At 34.8% G+C, this 15,903-nt stretch overlaps 2 protein-coding genes across 2 annotated transcripts; one reads left to right on the top strand and one right to left on the bottom strand.

Annotated features, from left to right (window-relative positions):
• Positions 1-1,070: 1,070 nt before the first annotated feature.
• LOC120331205 (uncharacterized) lies at positions 1,071-7,233 on the bottom strand. The gene is made up of 6 exons (XM_039398274.2): positions 5,385-7,233; positions 5,204-5,290; positions 3,832-3,984; positions 3,294-3,426; positions 2,577-2,761; positions 1,071-2,086 (listed from the first exon to the last, which is right to left on the bottom strand). Exons 1-6 carry the CDS (start codon positions 5,648-5,650, stop codon positions 1,603-1,605), a joined length of 1,308 nt encoding a protein of 435 aa, XP_039254208.2. The 5' UTR covers positions 5,651-7,233; the 3' UTR covers positions 1,071-1,602.
• A 1,548-nt stretch (positions 7,234-8,781) lies between these two features.
• On the top strand, positions 8,782-15,900 carry LOC120331182 (X-ray radiation resistance-associated protein 1-like). The gene has a single exon (XM_039398244.2). It carries the CDS (start codon positions 11,946-11,948, stop codon positions 14,121-14,123), a length of 2,178 nt encoding a protein of 725 aa, XP_039254178.2. The 5' UTR covers positions 8,782-11,945; the 3' UTR covers positions 14,124-15,900.
• Positions 15,901-15,903: the final 3 nt, after the last annotated feature.

Raw genomic sequence — 15,903 nt, 5'->3', positions numbered from 1 at the left:
TGAATCCGTTCTATTTCTCTCAATTTTGAGCTATTTTAGCGGAAGTAAATAATTTTCGTTTTCGGTGGTTCCCAAAGCTTGTCACCGTTTAAACGATTCGAATAATATGGATTTTTATTTAAAGCGGCATGATCTAATTCCTCATTTTTTCATGCAAGCAACATTGCATTCACTTCATCAAAAACATAACGTCTTTTGTAATTGGAAACATAGTCTAATACGTTTATTTCTGCTATTACAACCTGGCCTATTTATTCCTAACCATTTCTCCATCAGATGTAATCGATTTTTTTTCTTTGGTAATACCCGGTGCCAATTCTTTCCTGTGTTTACGGTAGAAGATTTAAACCATTGTTCTGAAATATCAGATGACTGGCTGACTATACATTTCAATCAGCAATGAAAGATGATTCGTTGCTGTTGGTAACGATGAGTGACTTTACGCAATGAATCCAATCACAGAATCGCTCTATAATGGCAGCTAGCGGATAACTTTTTCGAGGAACTCTTATTACCGCATGTCGCTTCCTAGATTGAGGAAAGAGTGTAAAATCAGCTAATACAGAATGCAACTATATGAATCCTTTGCTTCGGAAAAACAAATGCTTACACTGCAAATTCTGTCATATGCGCATTTAAGTTATGAATAGTGGTCGTTATCTCTGGAATGTTACTGGTTTTATTTGTGTAAAATTTCATGTTGTAAATTGAGGTCCATTGTTGCATCCGAGAGTCTACTACTTTCGAATAATGGCGCCCCACGTGATTCTTGCCTTGCGTTTAGTAATATTGTCAAACGAGTGTTTCTCGATGTTTCCAAATTTGAAACTACTGAACTTTCATCACAAGTCATCACACTCGATTTTTTTTTACTAGAACTTTACCTGTACAGGATTACTTCCTTGAAGCTGATTTTCTACGCTTTAATGAAAAGAACCAGCACTTTTTTTGAGACTCGCGACAGTAGGCTGGCGCGTAATGAACCACCATGAATCAATTTAGTTTGTGGGTCTTTTAGTCTGTTGCTTTAGTCAGTGATCACCCATTGTTTCATGCGAGTTCTCGTAAAAAGTTTTTTTAACAGACAAAACTTTAAATGAATTTTTATTAAGCAGAATCAATAAAAGCGCAATAATTGAAATGTTATCTTGATTAAAGTTTAATTAAATTTGTCGAAGCAACTATTGATTATTAAATACATGCTAAAATAAATATCAATTTCAAATAATGATGTATAAAGTGAAATCAATAAAATAAATCAAGTATTACAATTTCAAAAATTAATAGTACAGTGAATTCAAACAACGTGTGTGAATGTGAACGCTGAATACACAAATGTATAATCCAGAGTAAACTGCAATTATTCCATGCGGTACAGAAGAGAATGGGGCTTACGCGGTTTCCCTGGGAAAGTAGAGTTGATTAATCAAGATTGAACGACGAATAAATCGGAACTTTCTTGAAATGTATTCAACTAAACCTCTAATAAAATGTACATTAAATAGGAAGGATAAAAGTAAGGACTCGGCACAAATTAAAAACAAATGCGGTAGCAACACAGTGCAAATGATCCGAAACATATAGCTTTCAATGTTCTTCTTATCACCTGCTTGCCTTACCTTTGCGGTTAACGACAGGACCAAAGAATTCAATCGTTTCTTGTAGAGTTTGCCCCTCAAGTGTCGGAAGATTGGAAGACAACTCAGCCCTATATCCTCTTACTGGATCGTAAGGTCCATCATAGAAACCCAACATTCGTTTAATACCTCGCCATATTCCATCAAATGATTCTTCTTTGTCTTTTTTATACCCCAAATGCCACATCAACGGCTTTCTTTTATTTGTCTTTTTATCTCGAAGAACTATTTGTCTGATGCTTTCGTCCCCACGGTTTAACTTTTCTCTCAATATTCCATTCGTCAAGACGTCCTCAAGGTGAAATCCGGTATAATTTGTGATTAATGACACGCGGTAAATATCACGTAAAATATCATGAGATAAAATTGTCATTCCTCCGTGACAGAATTTCGGATATGGCGTCATTGGATAGAACTCTTCGGCCACGCCCCATTTTGATCTTGGATTTCTAAAAACAAGTATACATATAAAATTATTTCGTGCATGGTTCAGATGGAAAATTAGCAAAAAAGGTCTCTGTGAATTTTCAAATGTAAGTATGTAAGTAGACTGCATAATATGGAAAAAATGAAAGACAATTTTTAACGAACTGGTTAACGTTACAAAATGCCAAGCTTAGCTGCAGTGAAAAAACCGAAAACTCTTACAAACACGTCGGGTTCACCAATTTTAGGTGTAAGAAAAGTAATGTATCGACTTGTTGTTGTTTGTTGCTGTTCGTCGTTTAACGACAGACGATAAGCTGTCGTTCATCATACAACAACCATACAAACAACAAGTCAATTATTTACTTTCTTACTCCTAAAACTTTACCGATCTAGGTATACATTTATGTATCTTTTAGAATCGAAGCAGATTCTAATGTGTCCTAATAACAACTATGACTAAGATCTCTGTTTGAAATTAATCCAGCACCAGGTTATATATATTATACTTACGATATACGAGACGACCGAGCAGAATAAATGTATCCACAATGAGCAGCATTTCTTTTAGCCGGATCAAGATCGGTAAAATACTCGTATGTATTTGGAATGTTGATAAAACAATCATCGTCCGTAGAAACGTAGTATTCGCTGGCGTTACCAAAATGTTCAACAATATACTGGTAACCGGAAAGTACCTTGAAAAAAAATATTAAAAAATACTTCAGATTAAAACGAGTCGATTATAAACAGAATTATTTTTTTTTTAATGAAAACAAACAAAAATAATGCATGCAGCGAAGGCTGGGACCGTATTTCTCAGATGACAGTTAGTAATAGATTAGAAACCACTATCTTATCAGAGCAGTGGTCATGGGAGTTGATTGTGTATGCCAGGGGTGTGCAACCTTTAATACAGGAGGGCCAGATACAAATAGCTGGGTAAAAACTCGGGCCGCACCTTTATTTAACATAGGCTTTCTAGTAGTTTCAGGCACAAATATACTTTGGTTACTGATTTTATGACATGCGTTGTTTGCACAAGGTAGCTGTTGAGGCATTGTGACGTCATAGGCATAGATAAGAAATTGGACTCAGGTATCGGCTATCGCCAAATTAAGTTGAAAACTCGTTTCGGGCCGCACAATATTCAAAATTGGCACGTCTCCGCAGGCCACGCAATTTTCCCCTGAGGGGTCGCAGATGTATATAGAAGATAAACTACTTTACCTTTAAAGGTAAATTTCGATATGTATCTTTTATGTCTCCTTGAACGATGTCTCCGTATAATTTATTTTCTTTTTCTAAAAATTCTTGTTGTATTTTCGAAGTTGCCAACCCGATAACGAAAATCACAGCAATCCTATAAAAAGGATGATACAATTTAGATTCGAATGTTTGTAATAAAAAGCGATTAGGGAAATAATTAAATAACAATTGTATAAAAAAAATATACAATCGGATAATGTATGCTAATGCGAGTTCAATTTTTAGCCTAAATATGGATTTAAAGAAAATATTGAATAAAATTTTTTTTTTTACTATTAATAAACAATAATTAGGTCTTCCTTTCATTGTAGATTCAGAGATATAGTCTACCCAATCAATAATACTTTGCAGTCAGTTAAAAATAATGTAATGTATGCGGCTCCATACAGCTCATGCAGTAGAAATTAATATTCTCCTTACCATAGCTAGGGTGGGATAATATAGAACAATATATAACAGGTATTTTCTGCCTTAAACAAGATATGATAAAAGAACGCACTTTTTGCCCTCTATACTTTTCATTGATCCCCACGTCTGTCGGATTTGAAATCTTCGTCTTGCATAACTAACTGCAGATTTCACCAGAATTGTAAGGAAAAACGGGGGATTTGCATCCGAAGAATCATTTATCATGTCTGTTATTTTCCATGGTCTAAAAATATCAATAGTAAACCTTATTTCTTAGTCGTGTTCGGAGAAGAGTAGAGCTAATCAAAAATGTGTGGGATTCAACAATAAACGACGCAAACGCGTAAGGAATATTCACAAAAAGCTTCACAATTTATAGCAGAGAACATTCTTGTCATGTTATGCTAACCTCCATATTTATATCTTCATTAAATTGAATTATTATGCTATTTCAGAGAAGTAAGCGTTGAAGACTCGCAATTCACAATAGCATAATATACTAAGCCATAACCATAACCGTGATTACCTATTTATTCATTTTGTTCTCGTATATAATATATGTATAATGTAAATATAAAAAATCCGACATGTTTACAACTTGCATTCTTTGAGAAAGTTGTTCAAGGAATGGTTACAAACACAAACACCGAAGTTATGCGAAGTTTGACGTAGGCTGCATTACATGAATATTTTCAAGCATCTATTTTCTTTAAATCCACCGGTAGGCTTTTGTCCAGTAGTAGATTCTAACGCCCCATTAGTCAGTCTAAAACAACTTCAGTTGGAATTAAAACCCCTGTAAACCAAGACCTAAACAGACTGAGCGACAAACCCCAACTCCTAATTGTAATCGTGTTGCAAAAGTTGGCTTATGTTTAAAATGTCCACTTTTTTCATACCCGGTAATAACCTTTTCCAATACCGATTTGCTTTTGCGCTGCTGAGATGCCGAAAAATTGTTTTCAAATAACTGATGATTTCAAAATCAAATCGAATATTTCCTTCGAATCGAATCTCGCATACGTGGAAGATGTGTATTTGTATGTGACTTTTTTTATTGTAATGTGTCCTCCTAACACATAAATTACTGGAAACATATAATCCATCACTCAGGAAGTTCGCTGAGCGTTCACACACAATAGGAAACATGTTTTTTCAATAACTCATCAGGAAGAAAAGAGTCATATGTCAGAATTGCATTGTCAAAATATGGCTTTAATGAAAAAAAAGTTTGGAATCCATCTCGACCCTTTGCGGACAGAAAAAAACCTAGATGGCGGCGATTCGAAATTTTCGTATGAAGTAATTCGAATAATTTACTATTCGAATCGAAATGCTCGGCCCTAGTCGTTATCCAACTCTATGAATAATATGAAAAAAAAATGCATTCAAGTAAAATAAAAACACGATTTATTCACTTTAGAGACAGTATCACTGCATATGCTTTGTGTGGTTACTCTTACCTCAACGGAAATGAATTTGCTGGTGGTGGCATCGGGATGTTCTTCAGATATTTTTCTGGAAGTTGTTCGAACGGTATGCGTTCGTTTCTGGGGAAATAAGGAAGTACATTATTTGTTAAAATGATTAGTCGGTGTTAACACAATTTTCGTTTTGTTAAGACTGACTATAAGCTATTCTTACTTCGGTTTCGAAACTTTGAGAACTTCCCTTCTTATCGGTTGGTGTACTATTGATGATGTTGCCGTACCACAAGTCTGTATCATTATATCCTTCACATTAAAACCGATAATAACTCCAATGCAGAAAGTTGCAAAAGTTACAAAGATAAGTTTCAGATGAATATTTCGAACTATAGCCGGTTCAAGTTTTAGAAATTTGTAACTTCGCAAATGATGACCGTTAGATACGGTAGACCCGTTTCCAGCATACTTCATCTGAGGGGTCATGTGTATATTCTAATTCTCATGTAAATATTATTATGTTATAAATGTATATTTTGGACGTTTTTTCTGAAACGAAGCATTTGTATTTTAAGGTGGAAAATTGTATTTGTATCAGTAATACGATACTGTATTTCAACACAAACGTCTGAAAATTTGGGCAAAATGACCATCCATAATATGTTTTTTAAAATAGTGAAAATACCGTTATAATTTTAAACAACTTACTGCGCTAGGCAGAGTTTTACTGCCAAGAAAATTAGTCATCTACAGAAAGACCCTAAAAAACAAAACCCATAAATTTCCTAATGACTTCTACACAAAAAAGAAGATAACACTTGAACTTCTGTTTGTGCATGGTTGTACCCGAATGTTTCAGTAATCCAAATGCAAATGACCTGGGTTCTGTTTTGGTCACCCTGAGAATATTAACTAATTATGCATTCAGTGAAGATATGCATTGATTTTCAATAGATTTTAAAATATCTATTATATATTACGTTAAAAGCTATTTGTTTAATTTGGAAATTGGTGAAGGACAATATGTCAATACTTTAAAAAGTCTATTCGACAATCTCGTCCGAAAGTAACTACCGATGCTTCGTAATTATTTTGTCCAGGCCCATGATGACAATCCTTTATACCTCTAATAGTCAAAATTGTATATTAATTAAACAGAACACTGTGTACAAGCTCATCAGGCTATAAGCAAATTTACTGATATCCTGAAACTTTCTAGTCTTTGTTTCGAAAATTAAGGAAGTACAAAAAACGTGAATAACTTTACGTAGAATATAGGACACCGAGGAAAAACTCAAAAGTACTCGACAACTATGAGTCAAATCATTTCGACTTTTGCCTTGAATTTGTCAAATCTAGCTGAGGTAACAGAATACTTTTACTGATCATTAAAGGCGCATTGGTAGAAGAAGAAATGGCGAATGCTAGCACTAACATTCGTATAACAAGTCCATACACAATAGAAGTTGCGGTATTCACTAGCAGGTCTGATTCATCCTTAACTTTTTATTTTATTGTCTATAAATACCATACCATATTCACCGGATCAAAGCCTATTGTTAACTAACAGTAGAATAACTTGCCGCCCTTGCAAAGGGCAATTTTCGTTTCGCAAATAGAATACATCATACGCGACGACGGTCTGTGCATTTTATTGTAATGTTGTTGTCTTAACAATCAGTATTTTTGTTCATGTGCGATATATATATATTATAGCATTGAGTCTCTTTTTAACATTCGAGTTATCGTTTCTGGTGTATAATTGACCTTACTTTCATACATATGCCCTATTACGTCAAGTGTTTGGGGTTAAGTGCGGAGAAATAAGGCAGTCACTGCGGTCTCTAGTAAGAGTCTTGTCACATTCTAAAGCATTAGAAAGTACCTACGTCTGGTTAATTGGGCACCAATTGTCTAACAGCTTAAAATATTTCTTGTATTATAATGACGATCAAAGTATCTGTGATATTACATTGAACTGCCTCGTAATCTTCCTACTATGAGCCCTTTTCTACTATGAAGCCATCGCGAAATTTCTCACTCAAACAAATGCATAACGTACTTTCCCTTCGATCATTTCTGATGACATTTCTGTAGTTCATTGGAAAATTATATGATTAGTCATAACATCGTGATTTCAGCCTCACTCCTTGTTGCCCGAGGCAATGCTCTTACGTCAGCTGGTCTATTATTTTAAATAAGTACCTTTCTTATCACCTTTGACTTTGCTCTAATAAGTACATTTTAATCGTCAGTCGTCACCTATATCGCACACCGTTGAGAGCGATGTTCTTATCAGTTGCAATACATTTGTATTGAACAATAGGTCTCTCGCCTATGTCAAAGCCCGACTATTACTTATCGAAATTCGAACACTGCGGGCTACCTAACAAGGAAATAAGAGATAACTGAACAATATCTTGAGTCTCGACCGTACTAATTTCATATTTTCGTAGTTATCGACATGTTAGTCTAACTAACCGAAAGAAATAAAAATGATAATTTAATTTCATGAGTTTTTTCATCAATTAGATTAAGTTGATTGAATTAAAAATTCTCAATAAAAGGTACTCAATATATAATTAATATTGGATCCATGTATTCCGTAGACACTGGTCGTATTAAATTCTAGTTTCTCGCATAATCTAAACCAGAATAGCATATTAATATACTTTCTACAGAAGGTCTAAATATAATCATGGAATGAGATTTTGTATAAACTAAAATTACCTGCACTCTGTTGTATATCGATCAAAAACTACTGTTGCGCACAAGCTACAGCCAACGCGATGTTTTAATGAATTGGAACATATTTAAAATTATTCATGTTTTATTTCCAGCGTCTTATTATCTGGAACAGCATGTGGCAGCATTGTACTGCCTTCATTAAAAAACTGTTGGTATAATCCGTTACTAAATCAACTCTGTAAGATGATTAGTAATAAAATATTATATTCTATAGTAATAATGTTAAATTTGAACTGCAATCTGGACGCATTTACGGCATCGTTATCGGTTAGAAAATGTCACAGGAGATTTTTTAAAAACAGTAGAAGTACGTTTTTTATATTGCTCTCCAAATATTACAAATTGTGACTATACGGCTGATCGTAATCCGCCCTTGTGCACGCAGAAAACCAGGGATTACCCCGTTTAATTGGAGTGGACGAATATCGAACGCAATCTGCATTTGGAATATGCAGTTTGAACAGCATACCCGACCACGCCCGAACTACCTGGAGATTCAGGTCATACGAAGGTTTATTAAAAACACTTCTACCACAATTATAGCAGAAAGATATATCGACTCTATGCTCAATTTCTACTAAAATGACAACGTGGCGATGGTTATAAAGTCTTACTCCCTGACATAGAAAGTGCTGTGGCTCTCTTCCTCGTTCAAACCAAAGTATACGCAACGCAAACAATTCTTTTTTTTCTGTCCCTGTTCTCCAGTTCATTTAACACGCAGATTCTGCTACACAAAGACATATGTATATAGATAACTAGACTTGTCCATGGTAGCTGTTCCATCCTATGGCTATTTAAGCCTGTTTCATCCCATCCCAAAGGAAATATTATACTGTATCGAGCCACTGTATATCATATATGTATGTATATATTTAATAATAATATGGAATACAGAATGTAGTTTAATTAAAGTTATTACATTCACGAAATTCCAGGTCTAGTGTCTTACATTTACATAGAGACATGCAAAACGATAAGATTTATTAACTTTATTTACTCCAAAATACGAAAGTATAGACCAATTATATATGACAATTACCATTCTGACAATCACATTTTACTTATGAGTCATTCTGCACATTCAGCACAATATCAATTCCTTGTTCCCATATTGTTTCAAATAATGCATTCAAACCAGGCAACCCTTAGACCAGGGTTCACCAACGCGGTGCCCGCCTGTAAGGAGCATATTTCTGTCTATTGTGTACTTTTGGTATGTGATAAAATAAACTACTGACTGACTGACTGAGCACGTGAGGACTGTTCTAAAATTAGCTCAAATATTGTGTCACGTGCCACAAGCCCGCTTTTTTCCGTCCTTGGTAATTCAAACTTAAGGTGGGTTTGGGGGAATAGCAAAAATACAATGATTGATCCTATAGAAGGATGAGAGAAGAAGCCGGTAGGCGCCCAGGATCTCCGCTATTGTCGAGACGCGTAGGCCTACTCCAGTAACCCGTTCATGTAACCTTGCGGATTTATAGGGGCAGCGGTAACGTAGTGAACGGGTCATCAAAACTGCCAGTTCACTTTGAACTCTACGCGTCTCGTCGGCATCTTTGCATGAGTGATATATAGTGGGTAATAATTGGACACGATGTTCCTTACGCGTTTGACTCGTTTATTGGTGAATCCCACATGACTTTAGTCAGCGCTACTCTGCCAGGCCACAGCCAATAAATAAGGTTCACTATTGATATTTTGAGACCATGGAAAATAACGAACATGTCTTCTTTGCCTTCCTTCAAAATCCACCTTTTTCCTTCCAACTATTCTTTACCCCTCTGGGAAAGACGAAAATTAAATATTGATGGGATATAATCAGATGATAATGGGTTATCATTCTTTTTGCCTGCAAAGAAATTACACACTAATCATTATTTGTACAGTGTCAAGTTTGTGTATCAATGAATTGATGTCGCTAAGAGCTTCTGGGTATTTTCTGCATGACCACTGGTGTTAAACTTGATCTATTCAACTTTTCACGCTTAATAATAGAGTAATAGATTACATGCTAATCAACGAAACAATGTCTTCTGACCACTAATGAAGATTTCTTACCAATTTGAAACTCAAGTATGCCTACCAATAACGGTAGTTTGTCATATGTTTCCCATTAAAATGACGGAGATTATGAGTATTTAAAGAAATCAATACCGTTGCCTTTGTAATGTTACTTCACTAAATACTTGTATTGATGTTTCAAATTTTACGAAACGGTCCACTAAAACTTAATATTCCCGCGACAGTGGCGCACATTATGCTCATTTAAACATCGAGACAGAATCATAGCCACTAAAAATGAAAGAATAAAAACACTATAACGCAAATAAAACACTCAATTTTAACGTCTTTGTTTGTTAGAGAAAACTGTGAGTAGATTATCATATGGTCGTTGGAAATCTGCAATTGTGTTGTGTAATGATTTATTCTTTGATTCAGAGGCCCGGGAGTGTTATGTATGTCCACGCCCCGTGTTACCAGATATTCGAATAGTAAATTGTGTTCTTATATTCGATTTGATCTTATAATCGAATATATTGCCAGACCTACTCAGTAATCAGTAAATAATTATTAACTTAATGTTACCAACAAACCAGTTTGTGAGTGCCAACCATTAGTCGTTGTTGCCAACCATTGAGGAGTTTCGCGAAAACACTTCACGCTCTGGTGCATGAAATAGTTGCTCTAGCCATTTAGCTGCTATTTCCATTAGCAACCATGTATGTTTGTCACTTAATGGCGCTCGCATGCCGAAACGACTTCACTAACAAGCTCGCTAGCATTTGTCTGTTTGTAGCAGAAGACATTAAATATATAGAAAATAGCCAGTCTATTAGCCCCGTTTTTGTCATTTATGTTTGAAATGAAATATATAGGCTGTGTATACTTGAGGAGCAAGTTGTTGTGAGCTTCAAATAACAATTCTAAACTATTCTGTATGTGTAGCAATAAACATCCTAGGCTTTAGTTTAGGGCTTAGGCAGATGCCTATAAAAAAAAAACATCAGTGTTTGTCATAGTTTCTTCATATATCTGTATATTGTATACATCAACTATATCACATTTTCACCTATTAATGATATGTATGATTATTGCTTGAATATATCTGATCTTTATCATTTATCACAACAAATATATTCTTTTGTATGAATGTTTATAATGTCTTCCATATTAGAGCTATCAAATAAAAGAGATTCAATGTTCGGGAGGAACCAGCAAATGAACCCAACTTACCATATCACAGGAGGTGTAAAAAATATGCTGGGCTAAGAAATTTCTGATATTTCAAATCTCAGTAGCAGCCCATTTATGTAACTGCTTTTATGGAAAATTGTTTTGAGCAATGTCATGGAAACGTCTCATAAAAAAACTAACCCCATCTCAATGATGTGCAGATACAGATTGAATCAAAATTTTAATATTTCTTCTGTATAATATAATTATCATAACAACTTACATACAGACATAAGGACTAACAAATTATTAAATTCAAAGAAAATTTGACTGGAATGAATTATAAACTTGAAGATATTTTGAAAAAGTCCTATGGTATTTCAAGAATAAAGTGTATGGGAATAATTTCAGTAAAATTTGCCATTGGTGCAGTAAAATCATAATATGGATCATATTACAGAAGGGGACAGTTCTCCGATTCCAAGATGTCCTGACATTTGGTTCAATAAAACAAACGTTTATTCATTTCTGAAGCGAGGGCGTCTGCATGGCAGCAGATCGAACCAAGCTTGTCTCTGTAATAATTTAAATCAATCGTACTGTGCGTCAGTCGTCACATGACCAAAATTGCGTTTTTTGCTAAAAAAATTTCAAATGCTATGGTAACATTTTTTTCTTCGTTAAATTAGATTATTTTTAATATTTGAAATCCTTAGTTAATTAAGATGCAAAATTCAGTCTTCAACTTTGATTTTTGGATTTAAAATAGTACATTATATAATTGTGAGTTTTATATACAGAGACACAATGTGAATTAAGTTCTCAATTCAAGTTAGTGTATTTAAAGTTCATCATGGCGGCACCAGCAAGTGCTATTTGGAAGCTTGAAGACGATAGCACCTTTGCTGTGAACTGTTTTCCAGCAAGAGGTATATCAAGAATTACACACGAGGGAACTGGTTCATGGATTGTAGCATATGCTCATGAACAAAGTCGCAAATTCAAACCGAAACCCCCAAAAAAAGATGTTAGCCAAATTCAACAACAGAATTACATTGATGGTGATGAAAAAGGATCACTTGCAGCACCAGGCAAAAGATCCGAGTTTGTCAACAATCTTACTACAGAATTTTTGTTGAGACATCACCATGTTGATTCTATCAATGATTTGTGCAGTGTTAATATCAGTGACTGTGATTTGGAATTTGACGAGACCTCAGATTTCTCAAAATTTAAAAATGTTGCTTATGTTAATGCAGCTGAAAATCTTCTCACTGTGCGACCTTTTTCAACTTTCCCAAATTTGAGAGAATTAGAAATGCCAGTAAATGGTGTGCGAAACATTGGTATACAACCTGGCGATTTTGCCACTTTACAAGTATTGGATTTGTCTTATAATAATCTAAGTGCCAGTGATATGCTTTCACTTGGATATTTACCTAAACTCAAAGTACTAACATTGACCGGAAATGGACTGTCACAAATTCATCCAGACCTTTGTCAGCCTTTTTCTCTCGATGAAGATAGTGATGAAACATATACTCGTTTTCAAAGCCTTGAAGTTCTTATGTTAGATGACAATCGATTGCATGATATGTCAACATTTGCGGCCCTTGCAGCACTGCCTAGTTTGAGAGAGCTCAATCTTGATAAAAACGAAATAACTCTTGTGCCTTATCTTAAAGTAGTTGGAGAGAGGGTGCTATCAGCAGCTCATTCCCATTCGCAATCAAGACCCACGAGTGTGAAATTGAGTAATCGCTCTAGGCCTTCAAGTAAAAGTGGTAAAAATAAATCACAAATTTCCAATGAAACAATATCAGGAATTATTAAGCCTTTGGGGTTGGATGAAGAGACTTCAGAAAAGAAAGAAGATTTATCTGAGAAACTGCAAATTGTTGATGACAAGGATACTGCCGCAACAACAGATATTTCATCTTATAACAATACATCGTCTTCTACTCCGCCGTTTCAACATCTTCGTATTTTAAGTCTTGCGAATAATAAAATCTCAGAAGAAGAACATCTTCTTGCTATTGCGGCATGGCCAGCACTACAAGCTCTTGTATTACATGGAAATCCATTGATAAACAATAGCAAAGGTGAACCACCTCTTCTATCACATTACTTACACAATAGGCTTGGTATAAGTATCATGAGATTCAAACCCAGGGCCCCTGTAATGAAACCAGCATTGAGAGTTCCTGATCATGATAGGCGTAGAGTTTCTTCTCGTGTACCTAAAATCATGAAACATCCGTTTGATGTGATGTTAGAAGAGTTTCGGAAACCAGCAATTGGACATGTTCCTCGTCCACCTGTTATAGACAAAAATCCTGATCCAGTACAACGGGAAAATTTTGCTGATAAGTGTCATTTGCCAAATAAAGAATCTGATCAAGACAACGTTTTCCTTACACAAGTACAAGATGAGTATGGAGAAGAGGTTGTTGAAGATAAGCAGACCATAAAGACAACAGAAAAATCGAATTCGGTTACAGAAAAGCCAATTGTTAAAACAGAGTCTCAAATTATGAAGGAGTTTTTACAGGATGCAAAACCTGACCCAGATATCCATGAAAATCTCTCGATTCAGGGTAATGTAAAAATGCTCAGGCAAATCCTCCATCACCCACTGGCAGTTACATCCGTAACAGCACCTCCTGAAGCACGGCTGCGAAAATTTAAATATCAAGACAATTCAATCGTAACAGTAGAGAGACTAAAACATGACGTGAGGTCACAACCGAAACCCAACTCCAAACTCAACAAATCTAAAAAATTGAACGATGCATTATCTAGGATGAGAGATAGACCTGCTGCTGCAATGGAACTTCCACTTATTACTGCATTAAATGATAAAACGGATAAGACTTTACAGCTTGAAGCAGATAGCCTTTTGAATGAGATTGAAAAGAAATACAGAGTTGTCAGAGAAGAGTCGCTAAAAGCATCAAGGCAAGCTCAGCGTGCTTTGGAACAGACAAAGCAGGAAGTTGCAAATTTACAAAACACAATTCTTAATAAATAAACTACATTTAAGGATGTCGAAAAAATTCATTTTATATGAGTTAATTGTTATTAAAAAGGTTCTATATTAAAGAATTCAACATATAACAACTAAAACTATTTTTTTTCTATAAAATTTGCCATTTCCATAGTGAATTCCTAACGTATGTCGAAATTCAGGTTTGTAACATACTTTTTCCATCTTGAATCTTCAAAATTGAAATTAATTGGAGGATTGAATTTTAGAATACTGGACTATTCTAGAATTTCTAATTAGCCTACATGAGAATAATTTTTACAAAAGTGTTTTTTATATATTTTTTAGTTACAACGAATTGTTTGAACTAATATTCCATTTTAAGTTATATGAAATAAAATTTTGGATATATCACAGTATTACTGGTTATTATATAAACATGAAATATTGTTATATGGGAAGAATTGTAAAAATATCATAACTATTAAAATTTTTGATGTTTAACAAAACATGTTTAATGGAAATTCAATTTTGATAAATTACATCTAAAAACGTCTATCCTAATTTTCCTCTAACCTAATTTATTTAACAGCACCCTTCTATTTCTTCTTATTTTTTATTTACAATTAATTGATCAGAAATATTGTATTCTGAATGTGTGTATGCAACTGGTTTAATATGTGAAAAATAATAGTTGAATAAATAAATATATTATATTTTGTAGAAAAATCATTTGGTCATGGATTTTATTTTTTGTGGTGGGTCAAGATATTTATACTCACCATGGGATGAGGTTTATTAAAACATAATAATGGACTAAAATCCGGCGACTTGGCTATAAGAGTTGTGCATATCTGGACTTCAATAATTGTACCAGTACTAACACGAAAAGTCTATCTTAAGATATAGATATTATATTGAGAATAATTGTAATTTGGTTCACGAGATGACTGCGTGTTTCGTTCGTCCTAACTAAATACTCATTTGCAATAGAGTGGTGTCAAGTCAAGTACTTTTTAGCGCTGATAATTTCGTTCAATTTTTATGTGTTCCAGACTCTTAAATACCAGGTCGGGTATGGGATTAGTTACTTGATAGCCAGTTATATGTTTTCGGAGGCATGGACTTGATGGTGGAGGAAGCCGTAATCGGCCAGCGATTGCGTGAACCACACACACACACCTGTGTTTGAATTATTTGCGAATTCTTGCATGACGATATACAGTTATTGTGTATGCGAGTTTACCAATATTACACACACGAACATATATGAATGAAAACTAGAAGAACGATAACAACAACAACAACAAAATACCAAACAATTTCCACGTCCATCAAGACCTCGTGTCCAATAACAACACGAACGTGGCGTACGGCGGCCCACCTGGCCACGGGAGGGGGAGCAAAATTTTATTTTTTGTATAATGACGTAACACGACGCTCACTCGTGCCTTTGGCTCCGAACAAAGCCAGATAAAGTAGCCACTGATATCTAACAATATCTCAAAGAATCGCCCTTCAGACTACTTCACTGTCAAAGTTATCCAAGGCATCCGTTATCCGTTTGGTTCATTTGGTGAAAGGATTATTGATAGCAAGCCAGGAAACGTCCGGTTTTCAATAAATTGTTCAAAAATAGAGCAAAATGGTGATGAAAAATGCGTATTAATTTATGTCTTACTGCATACAGGATTGCAATAAAAATGTGACAAAATTGGCCTGAGGGGCCATGCACCCCTTTATGTCAGATACGCCAATGTTTACACGTCAAATCTATGTTAAACAAACTCACTGCAAACGTGTTAGGTAACAGTTTAAATCTGTT

Source organism: Styela clava, chromosome 6 (genome assembly GCF_964204865.1).
Source record: "Styela clava chromosome 6, kaStyClav1.hap1.2, whole genome shotgun sequence".
NCBI lineage: Eukaryota > Metazoa > Chordata > Ascidiacea > Stolidobranchia > Styelidae > Styela > Styela clava.
Note: the sequence above shows the minus strand (reverse complement) of the source record. Positions and strands in the feature narration are given on the sequence as shown.

Bases quoted from the DNA above. Each gene is read 5' to 3' on its own strand.
- LOC120331182 (XM_039398244.2), top strand. From the start codon at position 11,946: ATGGCGGCACCAGCAAGTGCTATTTGGAAGCTTGAAGACGATAGCACC.
- LOC120331205 (XM_039398274.2), bottom strand. From the start codon at position 5,650: ATGACCCCTCAGATGAAGTATGCTGGAAACGGGTCTACCGTATCTAAC. The intron at 3,427-3,831 runs GTGCGTTCTTTT...TCCTTTTTATAG, and splicing joins AAAAGTATAGAGGGCAAAAA to GATTGCTGTGATTTTCGTTA. The intron at 2,762-3,293 runs GTAAAGTAGTTT...TTTTTTTTCAAG, and splicing joins ATCGAAATTTACCTTTAAAG to GTACTTTCCGGTTACCAGTA.